This window comes from Rhinatrema bivittatum, chromosome 6 (genome assembly GCF_901001135.1).
Source record: "Rhinatrema bivittatum chromosome 6, aRhiBiv1.1, whole genome shotgun sequence".
NCBI classification, from domain to species: Eukaryota; Metazoa; Chordata; class Amphibia; order Gymnophiona; family Rhinatrematidae; genus Rhinatrema; species Rhinatrema bivittatum.
Window position 1 is genome coordinate 201,410,712 of NC_042620.1, and position 25,659 is coordinate 201,436,370.

The 25,659-nt window shown below is 48.6% G+C and overlaps 1 protein-coding gene across 1 annotated transcript in view; it reads right to left on the reverse strand.

Moving 5' to 3' along the window:
• The window catches only part of IQCA1 (IQ motif containing with AAA domain 1), a 645,805-nt gene that overhangs the window by 155,100 nt on the left and 465,046 nt on the right, over positions 1–25,659 (reverse strand). Inside the window, exons 12-13 of the mRNA XM_029606410.1 lie at positions 7,696–7,757; positions 6,915–6,997 (exon numbers count right to left, since the gene is read on the reverse strand). Of these exons, the coding sequence (XP_029462270.1) occupies positions 6,915–6,997; positions 7,696–7,757 (145 nt within the window). The remainder of the gene's footprint in view (positions 1–6,914; positions 6,998–7,695; positions 7,758–25,659) is intronic.

Genomic DNA, 25,659 nt, shown 5'->3' on the forward strand with positions numbered 1-25,659 from the left:
CATTGACCCAGATAGAGGAGCAGTGAATGAAGGAAAAATGATAGAGAAGAGAGCAGCAGCAAACTGTTGGGTTTGTGGACCTTTCAGCCGGCTTGAGAGCAGTTGGAACTACCAAGGGGAGGCCCTTGGAAGGTGCTTGTAGCCGATAGGTGGTGCAGGACCAGGAGACCAGACTGAACCTTTACCTTTACCAGCCCTCGTTCCCCGCAGGTTGAGCCCTTGGGTGCCGGCAGGACCTGAGCGAAGGCTTCTTGGTGGAGGGAGTCCAATAAACAGTCCGAGTCTGGGCTGGCAGAGATCTGGAAGAACAGAGACAGTCCAAGAGTTGAGGCAGACAGCAGTGTAGCTATTCAATAAACCAGGCCATGAGTGGGGGCAGGCTGAAGACAAGCAGGAATTCGAAAGCACATCAGAAGTCGGGATGAACAGAAACAGGGGAAACAATATCCCCAGCCGGATCAGTACCACGGAGACAATCTGAAGACAAGGGCTAGAAGCAGAATGAGGACCACAGGAGCAGGAACAAACAAATCCAGGCCATAAGAACCTGGCAAGTATCCAAAAACTATGTCTATTCCATGCTACTGTTGCTAGTAATAGCAGTGGCTATTTTCTAAGTCAACTTAATTAATAGCAGGTAATGGACTTCTCCTCCAAGAACTTATCCAATCCTTTTCTAAACACAGCTACACTAACTGCACTAACCACATTTATTTTATTTTATTTATTTTTATATTCCACTTATTGCACTTTTTTTTCAGCACTTCAAAGCAGATTCCATTCAGGTACTGTAGGTATTTCCCTATCCCCAGAGGGCTTACAATCTAACGGGCCGATACAGTAAAATCGCAGGAGAGCAGGCGCACAGGACACTCTCCTGGACGGGGCGGCGGGTGTCACTAGCGCGTCCCTAGCGCCTCTTTTCGGACAGAAGCAGCGGCTGTCAGTGGGTTTGACAGCCGACACTCAATTTTGCCGGCATCGGTTCTTGAGCCCGCTGACAGCCACGGGTTTGGAAACCAGACGCCGGCAAAATTGGGTGTCCAGTTTTCAACCCGCAAGCCACGGGCCTATTTCAAATTTTGTTTTTTACTTTTTTTAACTTTTGGGACCTCCGACTTAATATCGCCATGATATTAAGTCGGAGGGTGCACAGAAAAGCTTTGGGTACCTTTGGGTAGGCGCTAATTTCTGAAAGTAAATTGTGTGGCTTGGCTGCACATTTTACTTTCTGTATCGCGCGGGAATAACTAATAGGGCCATCAATATGCATTTGCATGTTGCGGGCGCTATTAGTTTCGGGGGGGGTTGGATGCGCGTTTTCAACGCGCTATTACCCCTTACTGAATAAGGGGTAAAGCTAGCGCGTCGAAAACGCACGTCCAAATGCGGGTTAACAGTGCGCTCCACTGGAGCTCACTGTACTGTATCGGCCTGTAGAAGTATGAGGATGAGTGACACTGGCTCCAGTGCCTTTGGTGCCACGGGACCAAAGCCCTGCAGCATCCGCTCCGCCAGCTGGACTCGACACTCTAGCTCCTCCTCGAACATTGCGAATGCCAACACCAACTGGGAGGAAGGAGGGATGGCCAGATCTTCTTTGGTCTTGAGAGGGGGATCAGCCACTGGCACCAGGACTGGTGGAAACCGTTGCCGACCCCCAACATCGATGGAAGATGGGCATGCCTCACCACAGGGTCGCTTCAGGGGCATCACGGCAAAAGCAGGTGCGTCCCCATGCCTGGCAATGTGCATCAATGAGGACCGGTGCCAATGCTTCTTAGGCTTCCCTCGATGCTCAGTCTGGTCTTTCCCAGGTGCCAAGATTGATGAATCCAGTGTCCTTGGTCTCCGGTACCCCTATCCACCGGCAACCTCAATGGAACTGACAGTCCCACTGATGTCGATGGTCTGGTGTCCATCACTGCGGCTCCGAGGTCCTTTGATGACGATGCTGATGGTTCGGACTTCTTCGACCTGAAGAGGTGATCCATCTTGTTGAGTCAAAGATGACGTCCCTTCAGAGTCATCTGGGTTAATAAGTGGCAACCCCGGATGTGATGCGATGCCCCCAGGCAGAGGATGCAAACATCATGAGGGTCGGTGATCGATATGGTCCTCAGGCACTGGAGGCATTGGTGAAAACTTGACAAGGCCATGACGGGGCAAAATAAAAGGAAGAAGAATGGAATAATGGTGGCAGGTGTCAATGGCCAGCGGGCACCAAGGCACCACCATAGGGGGAACCAACCACAAAAAGAGAACTTACATGAACGCTGAAAACTCTGACTAGGGACCCTATGGGGAGGCACCGAGAGAGACCCGGCAATGGTCCTGAAGCAAATGAATGCAAAAAAAGCCATGAAAATTGAAAATTTCCACAAGGCAAATGCCTAGATTTGAGAACTCAATCAAACCACAAGGCTCACAGCTCCATGGAAAAGAAGAGACTGAAGAGGGACTCCTCGTGGTTGCATGGTATAGGGCATACTGGGCATGCTCAGTGTGCCTAGTCAAAGTTTCTAGAAACTTTGACATAAGTTTTCTGTATCGTGCTCCATCTGATGATGTCACCCCTGTGTGAGGACTATCATCCTGCTTGCCCTTGTAGAAAATTATTTACAATATAAAAAAGAGGGAGAAAGGGAGGGACAAACTATGGAATAAAATATTTAAATGAATGAAAAGGGCCCAGGAATTTCTGGTGGCAAAAAACTAATTGGTCTAGGTGGCTGGGGAGTGTGGTGGTTGCCTCATGCCCATCTGCTCAAGAATGGCCATGTAGCCCTCTTGAGCTTGGGCAAGGTGCTACACCACCACCACCAATCTCCCAAAGTCAGCTCATAGACCACAGATATCCTCCCCCATCATCTGAACTGTTTTTCCTATAGCAGCTAGAGATAGGGCCTTTAGGCTAGGAATGGGAACTCCAGCCACAGATCCTCAGCCAAAGGGTGCAGTCTTGAATCCAGGGGAAAGTATCCAGCAATCTGCTCTCCTCCCTCGCCCAGCAATGGCTGGGCAGCCTCAGGACCAGGAGGAGGGAGGAGGCACTACCAGGGAGGGGAAATATGGAGTGCCTCCTCAGGATCATGCCTGGGCTACTAGTAGGGAGTTGTGGCTGTTGTGTCACTGCAGGTTCTGGAGGTGGTGTTGCTAGCTGCCAGTATCCTGCAGCAAGCATAGCTGCTGCTGTAGCAGAAGGGGCCAGGTGCCCTTCATCCTCCTCTTCCAACGAGCTGGTAGTGTCTATGAAAAGAGACAAAAGTGTGTGTCAAGTCATCTGCTGGAATGCACAGGGGTGTTCTTTGCTCAGCATAGAAACTATTAGAAAGCATTGCATTTATGGCACAGGGGGAGGGAAGTGAGGAACACCTATCTTGCTGTGGGTTCCCAGAAATACACAGCCTTCAGAACAGCAGTCCTTTACAGCTTGGTGCCTAGCTAGCAAAAAGTCCTTAAAGGGCACCTCTGTGGCAACGAGGTATGTGTTCAAGTATTCCTTGGATTCTAAGCCCTCAACAGACATGATGCTGCCACAAGTCAATGAGTCCTTGTTGGAAGGGAGACAGTGACAATCCCACGTAAGGTTATAAGAAGTAGGTTCTAACATTCTTAACTTCAATAGTAAGCCTGTGAATGTACTAAAAATATTGCATCATGACAGTGCTGCCCATGACCCTAGGATTTTATAAGGAATACTTCAGTGTGTATGAGGGATTCTAGAAGCTATTGGTAAAGATATGGTCTTGTTGTTTGGCAGGGCAATAGCAGGGCTTATGATGGAAGCAGGAAACAGACTGACCATGATGACATATCCCTATTGGTCATTTAGGAAACTTACCTCTTGCTTTCTCCTGCTTAGTATTCAACTGGTCTAGCCGCTCCCCCTCTTTTGCAGTGTAGCTCCCAGGCCTTCTACTTGAGGTCTTCAATCTATACAGAGAAAAAGGAAAAAAATATTTTAGTTTTATTTGCTGGTTTTGAAACTGTCATTTCTATGTTATTTTTTTTCTATAAAAACCTGCACTCTGTTTTCTTGCTTCTATGCTATCCTTTTGTGCATCAATATATGCTATTTAGCATATGTTCCCTCTAGCACTCAAATTTCACTCTCACCCCATCCACCCCTACTTCCCTCATACTCCCATTCCTAATTCCAATAAAGTACTTACCCTGTGGGGAGGAAGCTCTGCAGTTTAAATTTTATTGCAGAGGCAGGTTGTTTCTTTGGACCCCCTTAATGGAGAAGAGCTGGTCCTCATGTTCAACCACCAGGGATGCTAGCCTGGCCTTATAGATGGTAGTAAAATTTGGCTGCCTTCCCAAGGGGGCCATCTTGGAATGTGCCACCCTGATGAAACCAGAAGTGTGCATGTGCGCTCCTGAAAACATATACATGTGCAAAAGTTCCTGAGTATGTGCAGAATTGTGTGTGTACAGAAAAGTGGGAGACTTGTCCTACTGAATATCTGTGACAAGATATCTGGCTAACTTTAGCCAGATAATTTGTCCTTTCACTGGCTTATTTAATATGAATTTTACATTGTTTAAGATGGAGAGCCTCAATATATGAAGCAGCGGCCCCTTGTTGCTTACTGCTGGGACAGTGCATCAGACCATGGGGAGAGAAGTGGGGTAGGAGAGTGCATTGACACAGTGGGAGACTAGGGGGAAAAGCAGGTGCATGAAACTGCATTGGAGTGGGAGGGGGAGAAGAAGCAATGGTGGGACAATACATCAACCCAGTGGGAAAGGGTGGAGGTATGAAAGGAAACATATGACTACCACTGATGGAGAGAAAGGGAAAAAGCCATTGACCTGGCAGGTGTTCCTCAGAGGTGGCAACAGCAGGGCCCCTGCCTTTCTATGATTCCTTGTGAAATGTCAAATTCTTTTTTAAGGGTTGAAATCTGTGATGTCTGCTCCGACCCCATAACAGTGGAGAGCCAGGGGGTCCTGATTACAATGAATACAGTCTTTGAAAATGCAAGTTGTAAGTCGCTACAATTAATTTTAAGGCAGCTGTCCAACTTGGCTGGAAATGTTTCCACAAATTTAAATAAGTTAATTGGTGTGAGTAGTGATACTGAGTAGCATCATAAGCATTATTTGAGAAAAAAAAACAAAACAATTATTTCTGCCATAAAAATGGCTGCCAGAAAACTGTATCTTCATTTGCTTTAAGACACAGTTTCAAAGACAACTTACTAGTAATACAAAGCATTTTTTTTTCACAAGTCTGCTTTGCAGGTCACTTTTACTGCTCACTGAAGAACAGGAAGCTGAACAATATATTTACTGCTTCTATTTTAAGTTTTACTCATAATCACCAATAAAATATCCCCATAGAAAATAGGAAAATGACATCTGTGTTTATCAGATAAACACTGGAAAATATCACCACCCCCAGCACTCTCTCAATATCCTCCTTGCCTGTTTTGGACCCACTGCTCTCTTTGTGCCTTTTTCAAACTGATGGCTTGTCAGCTGTACAAGTTCTTATTGACTGATAGGCTCTGCTTCCCTCCTCCTCCTGCTGGCTGGGAATGAAAACCCTGAATAACACAGGTTTAATGTATCTACATAAAATTCAAAGATTCTTTAGGATCCTACCAGGTACTTGGGACCTGGATTGGCTACTGTCGGATACAGGATGCTGGGGTTGATGGACCTTTTTTCTGACACAGTGTGGCATTTCTTAGAGATGGTTAAAAAACCCACCAAAATGTATACATTACAAACACCTAAAAACAGAAGCCATAAATATTACTCTTAAAAAAAATCATATTATAAGTCCTAGACTGCAGTGGAATGAGCAAGAGAAAACCATGACCGGAATCATCTTAAGAAGGTTGACCTGAATCTGGTGGCAACACTTCCTATACTCAATATAGAAAGAGCCTCAGGTCCCAGATGCTTAAATCAATTATAAACAAAAAAAGGAGATACTGTATCAAAATCTATTAATCAAATACAGTCTTGCATCTATAGAGTAGTGTCAACTCATAGAAATAATTCCACATCAGCAAGCCTGATGGTGTGCCCTGCATTGCATGGGCCACCCGGACAGAACTATTGCATTTTGTTGATGAGACGCTTTTGTTTTTAAACTGCAAACAAAAATTCCAAAACGTTTCTAGAGCACTTCTGTGCCACAAGTTCCACATATGATTGAGCTGACCGGGTGGCCCATGCCAAAAAGGGCACACTGTCAGGCTTGCTGATGTGGAACTATTTCTATGAGATTGACATAAGAAAATAAGAACATGCCATACTGGGTCAGACCAAGGGTCCATCAAGCCCAGTATCCTGTTTCCAACAGTGGCCAATCCAGGCCATAAGAACCTGGCAAGTACCCAAACACTAAGTCTATACCATGCTACACTTACTAGTAATAGCAGTGGCTATTTTCTAAGTCAACTTAATTAATAGCAGATAATGGACTTCTCCGCCAAGAACTTATCCAATCCTTTTTTAAACACAGCTACACTAACTGCATTAACCACATCATCTGGTAACAAATTCCAGAGTCTAAATGTGTGTTGAGAGAAAAAGAACTTTCTCCGTCAGGCTTGCTGATGTGGAATTATTTCTATGAGATAACACTTTTCTATAGATGCAAGACTGTATTTGATTAATAGATTCTGATACAGGATCCCCTTTTTTGCTTATAATTGATTTAAGCATCTGGGACCTGAGGCTCTTTCTATACTGAGTATAGGAAGTGTTGCCACCAGATTCAGGTCAACCTTCTCTATAGATGCAAGACTGTATTTGATTAATAGATTCTGATAAAGTGCCCCCCCCCTTTTTTTTTTTTTTATAATTGATTTAAATACTTCTTAGACACCAGCCCAGATGAGTAGCTTTGCTATGGAAGACATTTTTAAAAACAATTCTGTGGAACTTACCAATGTATTCCGACAGATTCACGTTCTTTGACCTTATTAGCAAACCTTGTTCCACAAGTTCCTTATACAGAGAATCAATGGACCTGCAGACAAAACACACTACTTGAAACAGAAGTTAACATGTATTTAGGCAATCTGAGCCCTGGGCTTCATTTGCCCTCAATTCTAGGTCACCAAACGGTTCACTTCTCTTTAAAATATTACAGTTTAATGTGGTCTGTAAGACATTTATTTTCTGGATTTAAATGGTCTATCTCTAAGAAGAGATGGCTTATATTTCTTCTATTCAGTGTTTTCAGACACTTTGTGGAAATATACTATGAAATGATATTAATACTTTCCAAAATTTACATTTCTATTCAAACAAGGATCTCAATATGCTATAGAAATGATATAAGAAACACATACAACTTTTGTAGTGGATGGCACTGCTTTCCAAATTTTTTTTACATAGGAGAGCAGAGAGAAAGATTATTATTAATTACATAATTGCAATTTGTTAACTTGATGCATAGGGAGCTAAAGAAACTTGAGAAAAATCACAGAGTTTGTGGTAGAGCTAAGATTAAAACTGAGGCAATGGGAAATCAAGCAACAAGTTTGAGTCAGTGGCAGAACTGTGATTATAAAATTGGAGTCCTAAAAGTTTTCCAGCTCACATCTCTTTCCTGGTTTCAACATGCCAGGATTAAGGCATTTTAAATAGTACAAGGAGTGAGGCAAGTCATAATTATATCAAATACCACCATTCATACTTCAGATGAAGTAGTGTATTAGTTACCTGTCAGCAGTCAGATCCTTCTTTTTCTTCCTCCTGCTTTTCCTTTTACCTTGTTTCTTTTTCTAAAAATCATATAAGCAAATGCTAGGATAAATAATGCAGTTTATAAAATTAGCTGATAGCAAAATACAGCTTTAGAATTATTCACATCGATGCAATTCAGTGCAATTAATGATCATCTTTAACAAATTAATGTATAGTGAGACATAGTTATATCAAACTCAGGATGAATTAGACATTACACAATTGCTGACCCTTACAATACATTTTAATTTATTTTTATTTTATTTTTTTATTTTTTGCAGAGTCTCAACTTTACAATATGGCCTGTCAAAATCCCTCCCTGTTGAAAATAATCTGGCCTTCTGGATGGTGTTTGGCAAGGGACAGTGTTTTGGACAAAAGTGCTAAGAATAACAATGCATTGCATTACTGAAATCTGTCTGATATAGATGCAGAGAATTCGATGGATTCTTATTAAGAGGAATGTTTTATATTTACAAGAGGACCAGATATAGAAGTATTGTGGAGTTTAGCTCCCCCATATGGGAGACTGAAATGGTGAACTTGATTATATAAATCCCTGCCACTATCTTAAGTTGTGGGATCTTTAGTTGACCTTCCTAAGGTCTATCTGGTTTCTTTTCTAGGGAAAACCCTGGGGGTCTCTAGGATTGAGACCTGGGTTAAGTGAAGAGTACTTTTCTCTGTTTTTGCCATGGCTGTTGGAAATTTTTCTTTTGTAAACAGAAAGCTTTTTATACCCTTCCTGGCTCCTGTTTTGGTTTTCCATTTTTCTGAATAATTATCATTTTGAATTATACCTGAGTGCCCTAGGGCCTAGGAATGTATCTTTTTACCATCTGGAGGAAGTAGTGTTTCTCACAAAAAGAGAACCTCATGACTATCTGTGTTCTCATGGAAGAATGAATCTACATTCAATCCCAGGAAGAAGGGGAGTAAGAAGAAGACTAGTGGCACCACTCAGGAATAAACCACAAAAGGGATGTGAAACAATGAGCAAATATACTAGACCACTCAGGTATATCCAAGACCATCTCAATCAAGGGAGGAGAGGAGCATAAAGCAGAGTTGCTTACCTGTTGTTATGACTGTTATGATTGGTCTGGCGATGAACGTGAGTCCAACCGTCGGAAGGCGAGGCCAATCACGAGGTGATCAACGAAGATCTGGTTGCAGGCGCCTCCTGCAGGTCGTGAGAACAGGAGCTTGCACCTCCAGCAGGTTGTAAGAGTAGAAGCTGGTGCCTCCAGCAGGTCGTGAAAGCAGAAGCTGGCGCCTCCATCAGGTCGTAAGAGTAGAAGCTGGCACCTCCAGCAGGTCGTGAAAGCAGAAGCTGGCGCCTCCAGCAGGTCATAAGAGTAGAAGCTACCACAGCCAGTCCAGGGAACAAGAGCCGGAATCCTTCGCAGCCAGTCCAGGGGTCGAGAGCCAGAAAGTCCCACAGCCAGTCCAGGAAACAAGAGCCAGAAAACTCCACAGCCAGTCCAGGGGTCGAGAGCTAGAAGGCACCACAGCCAGTCCAGGGATCAAGAGCCAGAATATTCCGCAACCAGTCCAGGGGTCGAGAGCCAGGCAGGAACGGCAGCCAATCCAGGAATCACACACGGAGGAACAAATCAGGAACTACAAAGAGGAACGATCACCAGAGCCACGAAGCCAAGGCAAGGTCTGAAGGCTCAGACCTTGCCTTAAATAGTTCCCTGAAGATGGAGCTTGCAGGAAGGAACCCCCCTTGTTCCTGTAGGGGTTCCTTTAAATCCAGGTTCTTGCTGCCCGCGCGACCCTAGGAAGCTTCAGGGGTGGGGCTTAGCCGTGCAGAGAGGACGCCGCGGCCATGATGGAAGGCAGTAGCAGTGCTGCGGAGACGGTCTGCCGACGCCGGCCTCAGCATCGGCGGTTGGCCCCACTGCTTCGGTAAGTGCCCGGTCGCGGTCTGCCATGGCCGGCGGTCATAACAGTACCCCCTCCTTTAGGCCTCCCCCTAGAAGGCTTGGGCTTCCCAGGGTGACTGATGTGGAAATTCTTGAGAAGATCTTTATCCAAGATGTTCGTAGCAGGCTCCCAAGAATTCTCCTCTGGGCCGAATCCCTCCCAAGCCAGAAGATACTCCCATTTACGACCTCGTCTGCGAACATCAAGAACCTCCCGAACTTGATAAATAGTATCTTCTTCTGCCCTCAGTGGAGAAGAAACAGGAACCTTCCAAGACGGCCAATTGAGGAGTAAAGGCTTCAAGAGAGAAACATGAAATGAGTTATGGATGCGTAGAGTAGCCGGGAGGCGTAATTGATAAGTCACTGAACCCAATTGTTTGATCACCGGGAAAGGCCCAATGTACCGAGGAACCAAGCACATCGAGGGAACCCGTAAACGGATATATCTGGTGCTGAGCCAGACCTTATCTCCAGGATGAAAACGTGGTGCTGGTCTCCGATGTCGATCGGCGAATCTCTTAGCAGTCAGTGCTGCTTTCTGTAACATTCGTTGAGTATGTGTCCAAAGTTGTTTAAAGTGGGTGGCAGTGAGCTGGGCCGCCGGAGAGGAGACAGGCAAGGGTAGCGGTACTGGCGGAGCAAGTTGGTAACCGAAAACAATTTGAAATGGAGAGGCCCCAGTCGAAGTACAGGAATAGAAATTATGGGAAAATTCTGCCGAGGGCAGCAAAGCCGCCCAATCATCCTGTCGGGCATTGACGTAGGAGCGCAAGAATTGTTTCAGAGCTCGATTAGTTCTCTCAGCCTGCCCGTTGGCCTGAGGGTGGAAGGCAGTGGTGAAGTCCAGCGCAATGTGAAACTTGGTACAGAGGTTTCGCCAATATCGAGCCGTGAATTGTGACCCAAGATCAGACGTGATGTGCTGGGGAATTCCGTGGAGGCGAAAAACGTATGACATAAATAATTGTGCCAATCGGGGAGCGGAGGGAAGGGCGGGCAGTGGTGTAAGGTGAGCCATCTTAGAGAATTGATCAACCACTACCCATATTACCGTATGTCCTTTGGAGGCTGGAAGATTGACAATAAAGTCGGTAGAGATATGTGTCCATGGTCTTGCGGGCGTTGGAAGTGGTTGAAACTGACCCCAAGGCTTCCCTGTAGGGTTCTTGTGCTGCGCACAAACAGGGCAAGAGTCGACATATGCACGAATGTCCTTGCGCATCCCAGGCCACCAGTAGTGTTGTTGAAGCAGATCCTGCATTCGTCTACGTCCAGGGTGCCCGGCCAACTGAGAATCATGCCCCCATTTCAATACTTTATTGCGGAGTCTCTTGGGTACCACTGTCTTGCCAACTGGAACCATGAAAGTCGCAGAAAGAATGATACGGGCAGGGTCAATAATGTACTGTAAAGGTTCTTCTGTGTCTTCAGTGATAAATGATCGCGATAATGCATCAGCTTTGATATTCTTGCTTGCTGGTCGATACCTTAACTCGAAGTCAAAACGCGTAAAAAATAACGCCCAGCGGGCTTGACGCGGGTTCAGGCGGTGGGCTTGTTGTAAATATATCAGGTTTTTATGGTTCGTAAAAACTGTGATCCGATGTTGAGCCCCCTCTAACCACTGGCGCCATTCTTCAAATGCAAGTTTGATGACTAACAATTCTTTATTGCCAATGGAATAGTTACGTTCCGCAGGTGAAAATTTCTTTGAAAAATAGGAGCAAGGGTGGGATTTCCATGCTGCATCGTTCTGGCTCAAAACTGCTCCAACCCCCTCTGTAGGAGCGTCCACCTCCACCGTGAATGGACGTCTGGGATCTGGATGGCGGAGATAAGGTTGCCATAGGAAAGTGTCCTTGAGAGTTTGGAATGCTTCTAATGCTTCTACTGGCCAGACTTTAATATTAACTCCCTTTCGTGTAAGTGCAGATAGCGATGCGGTCAGTTTGGAAAAATTCTTGATAAAGTGACGGTAATAGCAAAACCTAGAAAACGTTGGAGTGCTCGTAGACCATTGGGTTGAGGCCATTCTTGTATACATTTCACTTTGGTCGGATCCATTTGGAAACCTTGTTTGGAGATAATATATCCCAAAAAAGGTAATGATTCAGCTTCTAAGATGCATTTCTCCAGTTTGGCATATAATCGATGTTCCCTTAAGCGCTGCAAAACTTGCATAACATGTTGGCGATGCATCTGTAGGTCCCTGGAAAAGATCAAAATATCATCGAGATAAACAATCACACAGATATATAATAAGTCTCTAAAAATCTCGTTAATAAAGTGTTGAAAGACAGCAGGAGCATTAGTTAATCCAAAGGGCATAACTAGATATTCATAGTGTCCATCTCTGGTGTTGAATGCTGTCTTCCACTCGTCTCCCTCCCGAATCCGAACTAGGTTATAAGCCCCTCGCAGGTCCAATTTGGAGAATATTTGGGCTCCTTGCAGATGATCAAACAGCTCCGCAATAAGAGGTAGGGGATAACGATCCTTGATGGTGATAGCATTGAGTCCACGAAAATCAATGCAAGGGCATAAAGTCCCATCTTTCTTTTCAACAAAGAAAAATCCAGCCCCCGCAGGAGAGGTGGATTGACGGATAAACCCCTTCTGTAGATTGTCCTGGATGTATTCAGACATCGCCCGCGTCTCTGCGGCAGATAAAGGATACACTCTCCCTCGAGGTGGTGTGGATCCTGGAACCAATCTAATAGCGCAGTCAAATTCTCGATGCAGAGGTAAGGTATCCACGGCCTCCTTGGAGAAAACGTCTGCGAATTGTTCGTATTGAGGGGGCAGCTTTCGCAGAACAGAGGTGCAGACGAAACCAGACTCGGGAGTAAGTCTCCGTAAGTAGGTCCCATGGCATCCTGGTCCCCATTGAGTAAGTCTTAAAGACGTCCAGTCAAATTGAGGATTGTGGCGATGCAACCAGGGAATACCTAGAACTACTGGGTGAATGGCTTTGCTGAGGACATAGAAGGTGATTTGTTCTGTATGGTCAGGCGCAATATGGCAGTTTATTGGTTCCGTTTGATGCGTTATTTTCCCTGCTAACGGTTCGCCGTGGATAGAAGAGATGATCAAAGGTGTGGAACAGAGACGAGTAGGAATCTGGAGTTGTTCCACTAGTTCTTGTAAAATGAAATCTCCACCTGCATCAGAGTCTATTAAGGCCAAAGTATTAAACTGATATCTTTTGATGTCGAGAGTGACTTGTACGGTGAGTGGGGGAGATGGGGATACGAGACCTAGGGTGATTCCCCCTGAGTACCCTAGGCTTTGGAGTTTCCCGGCCGAATTGGGCAGGTGGCTATACGATGGGCGGATCCTCCGCAATAGAGACAAAGGCCTGCCTTGCGAAGTCTCAGACATTCTTCGGGAGTTAGAGGTCTCGGCCTAGTTGCATAGGTTCTGTTACAGGTCCCTCAGAAACAGAAGACTCTCGAGAAGTAGTGGAGGTGGGAGGCGGGACATAAGAAATAGCCGGGCGCCTCTGTGATCCTAGCGCCTCCCGGGCCCTTTCTTGTAGCCGTCTGTCAATTCTGTTTGCCATTTCTATTATAGCATTTAAGGAGAATGAAAGTTCACGAGCGGCTAGCTCGTCTTTAACTCTGGCAGATAGTCCATCCAGGTAAATTGTTCGCAGGACAGGTTCCTCCCAATGGAGTTCCATGGCCAGAGTCCGAAACTCAATGTTATAATCTGTAAGGGATCGCCCTCCCTGACGGAGATGAAGAAGATCAGAACCGGCAGCTGCTTGCTTCCCTGGTTCCTCAAACGCTGTTTGAAATAATTCGAGAAATTGTGGTAGATCCTGCAATACTGGATCCGAGCGCTGCCAAAGGGGAGAGGCCCAGGCCAAAGCTTTACCTTCAAGTAAAGATAGAATATAGGTGGTCTTGGTTATATCGTCCGGAAACAGGGTTTTTTGCAGACGGAAATGCATGCCGCAGTGATCCAGAAACCCTAAGCATAGACGAGGATCCCCGGCATATCGAGGTGGAGCGGGTAGTGGAATAACTGGCGGATTGTAACCTTGTGGAACAGGCGGAACTGGTACCGGCGGAGGAGTGGGAGCCGGATGGCTGGATTGTGTTGCGACTACAGCGTCTAGCCGAGCATTGAATCGTTCTATGGAGGTGGCCATGGATTCTAACATACTCTGTTGTTCCTTGAGCTTCTGAGCCAAACCAGGAACTGCTCAGAGTGCGAAGGCCTCTGCTGGATCCATGGCCTTGGCTTACTGTTATGACTGGAAAGGTGAACCCTTGGTCCGGCGATGAACGTGAGTCCAACCGTCGGAAGGTGAGGCCAATCACGAGGTGATCAATGAAGATCTGGATGCAGGCGCCTCCTGCAGGTCGTGTAATCCAGATAGCTGGCACCTCCAGCAGGTCGTGAGAACAGGAGCTTGCACCTCCAGCAGGTTGTAAGAGTAGAAGCTGGCGCCTCCAGCAGGTCGTGAAAGCAGAAGTTGGCGCCTCCAGCAGGTCGTAAGAGTAGAAGCTACCACAGCCAGTCCAGGGAACAAGAGCCTGAATCCTTCGCAGCCAGTCCAGGGGTCGAGAGCCAGAAAGTCCCACAGCCAGTCCAGGAAACAAGAGCCAGAAAACTCCACAGCCAGTCCAGGGGTCGAGAGCCAGAAGGTACCACAGCCAGTCCAGGGATCAAGAGCCAGAATATTCCGCAACCAGTCCAGGGGTCGAGAGCCAGGCAGGAACGGCAGCCAATCCAGGAATCACACACGGAGGAACAAATCAGGAACCTCGAACAGGAACGATCACCAGAGCCACGAAGCCAAGGCAAGGTCTGAAGGCTCAGACTTGCCTTAAATAGTTCCCTGAAGATGGAGCCTGCAGGAAGGAACCCACCTTGCTTCCTGTAGGGGTTCCTTTAAATCCAGGTTCTTGCTGCCCGCGCGGCCCTAGGAAGCTTCAGGGGGCGGGGCTTAGCCGCGCAGAGAGGATGCCACGGCCATGATGGAAGGCAGCAGCACTGCCGTGGAGACGGCCTGCCGACGCCGGCCTCAGCGTTGGCGGTTTGCCCCGCTGCTTCGGTAAGTGCCCGGCCCCGGTCGCGGTCTGCCGCGGCCGGCGGTCATAACACCTGTAACAGCTCTTCTCTTAAGACAGCAGGATGTTAGCCCTCACACATTGGTGACATCATTGGATGGAGCCTGGCATGGAAAACTGGAACTTTGACTGAACACCACTGAGCATACCCAGCATGCCCTATTTCGTGCATTCACACAGGGTCCCTCTTCAGTTTCATAACACAGAATTACAATAAAATTTAAAACAAAAAATAGGAAAAACCCAGCTCCTCAAGGTGGTGGTGGTGGTGGTGGGGATTCATGAGGACTACCATCCTGCTGTCCAAGAATACCTGTTACAGGTAAGCAATTCTGCTTTCTTCTAGGACAAGCAGGATGGTAGTCCTTACACATGGGTGAATACCTAGTGTGATGGAGTGCAGCGCTGCCGGAGGCAGGAATGGATAAGATTCCATAAGGCGGCTGGTAATACTAGAGCCAGCCAGCAGGAGGAGCAGGTGAAGGCGAGAACTACAAATCCCAGGTTCCTAGAACCACCACCTGACCTGTAGGGAGAGCCTGGAGGCAAGCAGGTGGCAGACTCTGACACTAATGAGTCACACAGGTGAGCCTGGGGAGCTAGAGGAAGAGGGCGTGCCTAGGTAGCGGCAGTGGCCAGAAAAAGCCAGTGCCAGGAAGCAAAGGGGAGGAAATGGAGGTAGGTTCCAGGGGAGAGGAATCCTCCAGCTGTCTCAGGGGCACAGCCTAGCCTGAAAAGGGAAACAGAGAACCTGTACCCTAAGGGAAGTTAGGGCAGGTGTGTTTGCGGGTGGACTGGAGAGCCAGGGGGGCTCAAACAGTACCTTTAATCCAGCACATGTGTTAAGGGGGTTTGCTGGTGAACTGGAGAGCCGGGGGGCTCAAACAGTGCCTTTGCTCCAGCACCTGTGTCAAGGGGTTAGACTGCTGGAGAGCGGGGGCAGGGTCATTTGTTCAGCTCCTGAGGGGACGGAGCCAATGTAACAGATTCAGCTACTCTCATTTATAAAAATGCTTTGAGGAACCTCTCTCTCTCTCTGTGTTATCTTTGGGGGTTGGGGGACTGCTTCAACCCCACTCCATTCAAAGAGAACTCAGAAGCCCCGCAAAACCAGGGCCTGCGGAGACCTGAACCAAGGGAGTCCTGTGCGACTGAGGGACTCCAGGGATATCCAGGACTCGCGAGGGGCCTGAGCTGGAGGCAGCGGAGCGGCACCCAAGGCAGCACGGGCAGTGAGCCTTCACACTAGCTATACAGGCTGCTCCCCAACATAAAAGGGGACCAACAAGCACCAACCAGGTGCCTATGGGCACAACAACCACAGTGCTGTTGGTAACAGAGGGGGAAGCAGCCTAAACCCAAACAATGGGCCCTAGGCCGGTAGAGTTGGGTTCAGATTTGAAGAGACAGACTGGCCAAATCTACTGTCACATCAGCCATCCCTATCCAGACAGTAGTGAGATGTGATTCTATGGAGAGAACTCCATATTGAAGCCTTACAGATCTCCTCCACAGGAACTGCTAGCAAGTGGGCCACGGATGTTGCCATGGCTCTGACAGAATGAGCATTCATATGACCCCCAAGATGCAGTACCACCCAGGCATAACACAGGTCAGATACTTCAGGTCACAGGAGCGCAGTGGCTCAAAAGGAGCTTTCATTAGCTGAGCTAACACTATGTTGAGGTCCCAAGATACAGCGGGAGGCCTCAGGAGAGGCTTCAATTGAAGCAAACCTCACATAAAACATACCACTATCGGCTGTACACAGATGTCTGTACCATCTACACCTTGGTGGTATGTGTCAGCTGCACTGAGATGAACTTTAACAGAGTTGGTTTTTAAGCCAGCCTCCAATAGGTGAAGAAGGTAGTCAAGCAGTTTATGCGTAGGGCAGGAGAACCAATCTAGGGCCTTCTGATCACACCATACAGAAAACCTCCTCCACTTCAGTCTGTAGGACTTTCTAGTGGAAGGCTTTCTGGAAGCTACCAGGACCCAAGACACATCTTCAGAAAGGTTGAGCTGCTGTAGAATTAACCTCTCAACATTTAGGCTATGTGCGACAGGGACCGCCCTGATCTTGCCTAATGAGATCTGGGGAAGTCCCCAGACTGATCGGTTTCCGGATGGACAACTCCCGAAGGAGTGGAAACCAAATCTGTCTCGGCCAATGAGGGGCTATGAGGATCTTAGTCCCTCAGTTCTCGCCAAGCTTCAAGAGAGTCTTCATGACTAAAAGAATCGGAGGATATGTGACCCAATGTCGGACAAAGGCATCTGAGTCTGGTTTGTCATCTGACCTGTACAGGGAGCAGAACTGAGTCACCTTCCTGCTGCAAGGGGACACAATCAAGTCCACATCCAGGCTCCCCAGAGTCGGAAGATCCAGTTCATTACCCCCTGGTCCAGGGACCACTTATGGGGTCTGAAGGCACAATTCAATCTGGCTGCTGTCACATTCGCCATTCTGGCCAGATAAATGGCCCTGAGCACCTTCCCATGGGACAGGGCCCAGAACCAGATCTGGACCGCTTCCCAGCACAGAAGGTATGACTCAGTGCCTCCCTGCTTGTTGACATACCACATGGCAACTTGGTTGTCTGTTTGTATCAGGAATGTTTTGCTGGACAGATGATCTGTGAAAGCCCATAGTGAGTACCTGATTGCCTGGAGCTGCAGGAATTTGATCTGATCCCATGCTTCCTGGGCAGACCATAAACCCTAGGTGTGGAGCCCCTCTACACGAGCTCTCCACCCCAAGTTGAATGCATCTGTGGTTAGGATAATTTGTGTAGGGGGATTTTGGAAAGATATTCCCTGTTCCAAATTCGAGAGAGCCCACCGCCAAGCAAAGAGTCCTGGAGAGGTGGAGTAACTCAGATGCGAGCCTGGAGGCTCTGCATGGACCTGGTGCCACTGTGACCTCAGGGTCCATTGGGCTCTGCACATATGTAAATGTGCCAAGGGAGTAACATGGACGGTTGCAGGCATGTGGCCCAACAGCCTCAACATGTGCTGAGCTGAAACCTGCTGGCTCTGCTGAATCACCGCCGCTATGGACCCAAGGTGACTGCCCTGGAACATGGTAGAAAGGCTTTTGCTGAGCCATGCCTAACAGGGCTCCAATGAAGTCCAATCAAGGTGATGACTGAGATGGGACAGTGGGTAATTGATGACAAATCCTAGTGACTCCAACACCCGGATGGTCAAGCACAAGGATCGATCGGCCCCCATCTGAAAGGTGTTTTTTATCAGCCAATTGTTCAAGTATGGAAAAATATGCACTCCCTGACTGTGAAGGTGCACCACCATGGCCAGTCATTTTGTGAAGACACATGGGGCCGACACTATCCCGAATGGCAACATTCTGTACTGGAAGTCCAGTTTTCCCACTACAAATCTGAGATACTTCCTGTGATGCAGGACGATATCGATGTGAGTGTATGCATCCTTTAAATCTAGGGAGTATAGCCAGTTCCCTTGTTTCAGGAGGGGAATCAGGGAGCCCAGGGAAACCATCTTGAACTTTTCTCATTTGAGAAATCTGTTCAAGGCCTTTAGATCTAGGATGGGGCTGAGTCCCCCTGTTCTCTTTGGAATCAGGAAGTACTGGGAGCAGAATCCCTGCCCTCTTTGCCCTGATGGGCAGACTCAACCACTCTGGCCCTTAACAGGGCAGAGAGTTCCCAAAGTAGTACCTCCTGATATGCTACTGGCCCCCAAAACAGGCACAGGGGACAATTTGGCAGGACACCCAATAGGTTAATTGGTACCCTTGATGGACGATGGACAAAACCCACTGGTCTGAGGTTATACTGCACCTCCAATCCACAAAGAACTGTAGCTTGCCCCTAACCAGCTGGGTCCAGTGTCTCGGGTATAGGAGGCTGGTTTATACTCCCTACAATCCAGTCAAAACCCCATCCCAGGATTTGGCTGGGGAGCCAGCTGGGGCTTAGGAGTTCTCTGTTGCCTGGGACAGCCAGGTGAGCTCGCCATCTGTGAATGGAAACGAGGGGCCAGAGGATAATACTTTCTCTGATGGTAGAAAGACTTCCTCCGACCCTGCCTCTCGGACCTCCTGGCTGAGAAGGGAGGGTCTGAAGTGCTGGTGATCCTGCAATTGGACCACCGGGACCCTCATCTTATCTCTGAAGAGATTCTCTCATGTGCACCGCAGGTCAGCAAGCCTTTCCTGTACCTCCGGTCAGAAATCTGAGGCCCACAGCCATGCCATTCTGCGGGCGCCAATGCCCGCTGCAAAAGTTCTCACAGCCATCTCAAAAACATTGTAGGTTGAAAGAACCTTGTGCTTTCCACACTCCAGGCCCTTATGCACCAGCAATAAAAAGGGGTTTTGCTGCTGTTGAGGCAGTCATTTGGCCGCCTTTTGCACCTGCTTCCAGAAGTTGCGAGAGTATTGGCTCATATAGAGCTAATAAGAGGCAATGCGGGCAATGAGCATGGCCCCTTGGAACACTATCCTCCCAAGAGTGCCCACAAGTCTATGATCCTTGCCCAGGGAGTGCTGAGGCATGGGTCTGAGAGTATTTGGCCTTCTTGAGAGTGCTTTGACCACTACTGATTGTGTGACAGCTGACAGTTCTCAAATCCAGCAGCATGTTGGATGAGGTAAACCCTATCCGCCTTCCTGTTAATAAAAGGTACTCAGGTCGATCCAGTATCGTCCGCTCGAGGATTGCCCGTCTGTAACGTGCTCGTAGCGCACAATTCGGGTGCGCAAGGCAATTCGGCGATACAGTCTCCAGTTTCACGCGTCCGTATCGCTTCTGAAAACAGACGCATAACCCTTTCCGCACCCGGCATGTAAATGAACGAAAAAGCTGTATAATGAAGGAATTAGCTATTCCCCTGCGATACTGTAACGGGCGCTGATATTATCTCCTCCGTAACCCGCTGTTCTGCCGCGGCCTTAACCTGCTAGTTTACCGCCTCCCCCTAGTAGGAGTTAGTATAGTGTAGTGTAGGGTAAAAACATTGCTTACCCGCCCTGGTCCCGTCCGGTCTCCTGCAGCCCCGTCTGGACCGGACGGGGCTGCAGGAGACCGGACGGGACCAGGGCAAAAAAAAACAAACGAAAAAGTAGCAAGGCTCGGGCCTGCTATGGTAAGTTTAAAAAGTGTAAAAAACAAAAAAACCTGTGTGTTATATAAAAAAATAAAACAATTTTAAATACCTGTCGGAGGGCCGTGGGTCCCGGTGGGCGGCGGGCAGCCATCAGCGGCATCCGGTAGTCCCTTCTCCCTTCCTCCCTCCCTCCCCTGCCTGGATGAGCGCCAAAATCGCACGGGCGGGTCGGCAGCGGGGGGGGGGGGCGGCAGCAGGATCCGGGAGCGGCGGGTAGGCGGCAGCGGGGTCCGGGGGGGCAGCGGCAGCGGGGTCCGGGGGTGGCAGCAAGATCCGGGGAGCCAGCAGCGGCAGCATGTTCGATCGGGTAGGCAGCTAGGTGGCAAAGTAAAGATGGCCGCCTGCACGGGAAAATCGTGCAATTGGCCGCTGAAGACGTGACGTCACACCCCGTGACGCCAAACGTCGTGACGTCACGTCTTCAGCGGCCAATTGCACGATTTTCCCGTGCAGGCGGCCATCTTTACTTTGCCACCTAGCTGCCTACCCGATCGAACATGCTGCCGCTGCTGGCTCCCCGGATTTCGCTGCCACCCCCGGACCCTGCTGCCGCTGCCCCCCCGGACCCCGCTGCCGCCTACCCGCCGCTCCCGGATCCTGCTGCCGCCCCCCCCCCCCCCCCCCCGCTGCCGACCCGCCCGTGCAATTTTGGCGCTCATCCAGGCAGGGGAGGGAGGGAGGAAGGGAGAAGGGACTACCGGATGCCGCTGATGGCTGCCCGCCGCCCACCGGGACCCACGGCCCTCCGACAGGTATTTAAAATTGTTTTATTTTTTTATATAACACACAGGTTTTTTGTTTTTTACACTTTTTAAACTTTTTTACACTTCCTGGTGCCTGTCATTTCAAATGTCATTTGAAATGACAGGTACCAGCGCACCCAGGTTACTGTATAGGCGCTGTTACAGCGCCTATACAGTAAAATGGGTTGCGCGGGCATAACCCTTCCCTAACGCTTCACAGCCGCGGCATGCATTTGCATGCAATTAGAGGAGAGTATCGGGGAGTTAGTGAAGAGAACTGTGCGTGCGGGGAGGAAGGGTGCGCCTGACACTACCTCACTGTTTTTACCGCGGCCTTACTGGATCGACCTGACTGTGAGGGGGTGCTCCTAGATCCTCAGCAGCAACTCCCTAAAGATCTCGTGTAAGATCTCGTGTACTGGGACCACCACGATCTCTTTAGAGGCCTCTACAAACTGGAGGATTTACAGAATCTTATGCCTAGCATCCTCCTCCATCATTAACTGAAAAGAGATGGCCTCCGCCATCGCCTATACAAAACCTGCGAAGATCAGGTCCTCTGGAGGAGACCATGCTGAAGGGAGACTCTCTGAGTCATCGTCGGAGGATTTTGCAGTGTGGTCCCCCCCAGGAGTCATACAGGGTCTCATCCTCACTGTAGTCCACAGGGAATGGGGCCCTGGATGTTTGGCCTTCGTCCAGAGGCACGGGCATCGGTGACACCTGTACTGGACCTGCAAAGCTGGATGGGGGGCTGCAGACCTTGGTGTCCCTGCCAGCCTGGAAGGAGCTTCCTCCTCCTCGGAACCGGCAATGAGCACCATATCAGTCGAGAGAAGCATCGGTGCCCAGCCAGGCATCGATGGCTTCCCGAAACCGGCGCCAACTGGGTCAGAAACACACTGATAAGCACTTTGAGTTGTTTCAGCAGCAGTTCCAGCAGGGTGAGTGCGGGCACCGTCACCGTCGGTGCTACCAGTTAGATACCCTGCAATGCCCTCTGTACTGCCACCTGAACTCTGCACTCCAGCTCCTCCTCAAAAGTTGATGATGCCACAACTGACTGGGAGGCTGGAGGGGTGGCCAAATCTTCTTCAGATCCCAAAGGTGGATCAGTGACGGGCACCGGGACCAGTGGAGACCATCACGGATCCCCCCTGCATTGATGGAGGATGGGCACTCCTCGCTGCGGGGGTCACTTCAGGGGCATCATGGAATGAGCCATCATCTTCCCAAGTCCAGCACTGTGCATCAAGGTGCACGGTGCCAATGCTTCTTTGGCTTCCCTCAGTGCTTGGCCTGGTCTTTCCCTGGTGCCGAGGTCGATGACGACGAACCCGACATCCTCGACTTGGAAGACCCCAACAGGGTCCAGTCCCTGTTGCCCTTGTACACCACAGAATTGACGAAATCGACAGGCCTGCTGATGCTGACGGCTCGGTGTCCATCAGTGCGGTTCCCAGGTCCATTGGTGCAAATGCCGCCGATGGAAATGTCGATGACTCAGACATCCTCTACCCGAAGAGTTTCTCTACCTTATCGAGCCAAGCGCGACGTCCCATGGGGTCATCTGGGCGTACATGCAGCAACCCTGGATGTCATGTGATGTCCCCAGGCAGAGGACACACACCTTGTAGGGTTGGACATGGTCCTTGAACACTGGGGGCACCGACAGAAACTGGACGAGGCCATGACGAATGAAAGAAAAGGGAAACATCGAGAGATGGTGATGGCAGGTGGTTGATGCCAGCGGGCACTGAGGCACTGCCACCACGGGAGGGGTAGGAACGGAAGTGAAATGAGACTTACTGAACTGCTGAAAAACAGACTGGGAAAACTAGAGGGAACCAAGAGGACCTGCGTTTGAATTCACGAGAAAACTAGAAAAGGACAGTGAAAAAAGTTTTCAAGGCAAATTCTAAGGAAAAGCCATAAGCTCATGTTACTGCGAGGCGAAAGCTCTGCGGGAAAAAAAGAGAATGAAGAGGGACTCTGCATGAATGCGTGGCATAAGGCATGCTGGGCATGCTCAGTGTGCTTAGTCAAAGTTTCTGAAACTTTGACATAAGTTTTCTGTGCCAGGTTCTATCCGATGATATAACCCATGTGTGAGAACTACCATCCTGGTTGTCCTAGGAGAAAGGGATCACCCAGGTAAGGAGGAGAACATGGAGTAACTATAGGGAAAGTATGACAAATGGCACTTGAAACTAACCAACTAAATTGGGCTGAAATCCTATCCATCATTTTATTGGTTGGAAGCTTAAAAACCTACCTAAATGATCGGCATTGAGATGGAACTAAATTATTAAATGGAATTAGATTTAAATATTAGGGATGTGCAATTGTTTAGGGCAAATTAGGCAATTTCAACAAAATTTCCTAATTCATCCTGGTTCAGGGAACCCGAAAACCGAAACAAATTTTCCCGAAATTTTGGGAAAATTCATTTTTCGGGTTAGTGCACGCTAACGTTAAAAACATTAAAATATTAGCGTGCACTAACCCGAAATTCGGGTCCCCCAAATTACAAAGGCTTGAACCGTGGGGAATACGAAATTTTACACCAGAGGGCCGAAAATATTGAATAATCTTACTGGAAGAATAATGTCACAAATTTAATAAAAGATCTGATGCTGTAACAATGACTCTGTAATCAGTAAAAGCTTAAGTTGGAAACTACATCAACTTCCAGTGTGATTGTTAGTGCTGTATACAACTGATTTTACTGTGTAATTAAAACACACAGGGGCAGATTTTAAATACTTGCGCGAGCGCGAACAAAAGTACGCTGGATTTTATAAGATAAGCGCATAGCCGCGCGTATCTTATAAAATCCGGGGTCGGCGCGCGCAAGGGGGTGAACATTTGTGCAACCTGCGCGCGCCGAGCCCAACGCGGCCTGCCTGTTCCCTCTGAGGCCGCTCCGATTTCGGAGCGGCCTCAGAGGGAACTTTTCTTCGCCCTCCCTTCCCCTACCTAACCCACCCCCCCCTAACTTTGCGCGCGTCGCCGGCAGCCCCGCTCCGTCCTCCGGTCCCGGGGGCTGGTCCGGAGGCCTCGACCATGCCCCCGGGCCGGTGCCACGCCCCCAGGCCCGCCCCTGAAACGCCGTGGCACGCCCCAGAAACGCTGCGTCGTTTCGGGGACGCCCCGGACACGCCCCCTCCCGCCCCTTTTCGAAAGCCCCGGGACTTACACGCGTGCCGGAAGGATTTACGTGCACGGCCCTTTTAAAATCTGCCCCACAGGGCCTAGAAGAGTAATCTCTTCCCCACCTCCCTCTGTCAGGGAATTCTGGACTCATAGAAACATAGAAACGACGGCAGAAGAAGACCAAATGGCCCATTCAGTCTGCCCAGCAAGCTATGCACTTATCCATTTTTTTTTTTCCTTTTTCTCTCCCCTACCTGTTACTATTGGCTTCCAGTACCCTCCGGCCCTAATTCCCCTCCACCCCACCACCTATGTAGAGAGCAGCGCCGTATCTGCATCCAAGTGAACATCCAGCTCAATTAGGGGTAGCAACCGTTGTAACGAGCAGGCCACACCCCTGCCCCATACTCTTACCCACCCCTGCCTTTTTTTTTTTTTGTTTGTTTGGGTTTTTTTGGAGATGGCAGCTCTCCATCCTTCCGCTCCGTGAAGGTGGAACACCAACCACTGGCCACTGGCATCCTGCTCCGTGAATGGCTCTGTGGCTACTGTCGCTCCGTGCAGTGTTTTGCTGCCTCCTCTTTATTTACGCCCCCTAGACTTGATGGATCCACAGTGTTTATCCCACGCCCCTTTGAAGTCCTTCACAGTTTTAGACTTCACCACTTCCTCCGGAAGGGCATTCCAGGCATCCACCATCCTTTCTGTGAAGAAATACTTCCTGACATTGGTTCTTAGTCTTCCTCCCTGGAGCCTCAGCTCGTGACCTCTGGTTCTGCTGATTTTTTTCTGACGGAAAAGGCTTGACGTTGTCTTTGGATCATTAAAGTTTTTCAAGTATCTGAAAGTCTGAATCATATCACCCCTGCTCTTCCTTTCCTCCAGGGAGTACATATTTAGATTCTTCAATCTCTCCTCATATGTCATCTGATGAAGACCCTCCACCTTCCTGGTCGCCCTTCTCTGTACCGCTTCCATCTTGTCTTTGTCTCTTTGTAGATACGGTCTCCAGAACTGAACACAGTACTCTAGGTGAGGCCTCACCAAGGACCTGTACAAGGGGATAATCACTTCCCTTTTCTTACTCGATATTCCTCTCTCTATGCAGCCCAGCATTCTTCTGGCTTTTGCTATCGCCTTGTCGCATTGTTTCGCAGACTTCATATCATTAGACACTATCACCCCAAGGTCCCTCTCCTGCTCCGTGCACATCAGCCTTTCCCCCCCCCCATCGAATACAGTTCATTCGGATTTCCACTCCCCATATGCATGACTTTGCACTTTTTGGCATTGAATCTCAGCTGCCATATCTTCGACCACTCTTCCAGTTTCCTTAAATTCCGTCTCATTCTCTCCACTCCTTCCGGCGTGTCCACTCTGTTGCAGATCTTAGTGTCATCCGCAAAAAGACAAACCTTGCCTTCTATCCCGTCCGCAATGTCGCTCACAAAGATATTGAACAGGACCGGTCCCAACACCGATCCTTGCGGTACACCACTTAAAACCGCTCTCTCTTCAGAGAAAGTTCCATTTACCATCACACATTGCATAGGTATTTTAGCACAATGCATGTGCTCATAGAATAAACTAACATCAGGAGAGATCAGAACAGCTAAAACAGCATTTGACATAGTGGTTCTTGGGATCCTCTGAGGAGGCACCAGCCTAGGGGTTACATGGATATACACTGGAATAGTTCAGTCTTTCTATTGCAGTATGACCACTTTTAAGATATACCTCTCAATGTAAGTCACAGTGTCAAAAAAATAGATCATTTGATTGATGGATTGTGTGGCTGTTCTGTGATTTCTAGTTTGTAGCTGGTCAAATTACTGGGAAAAATGAATTCCTTTTTACATTAAGGGGCTCATTTAT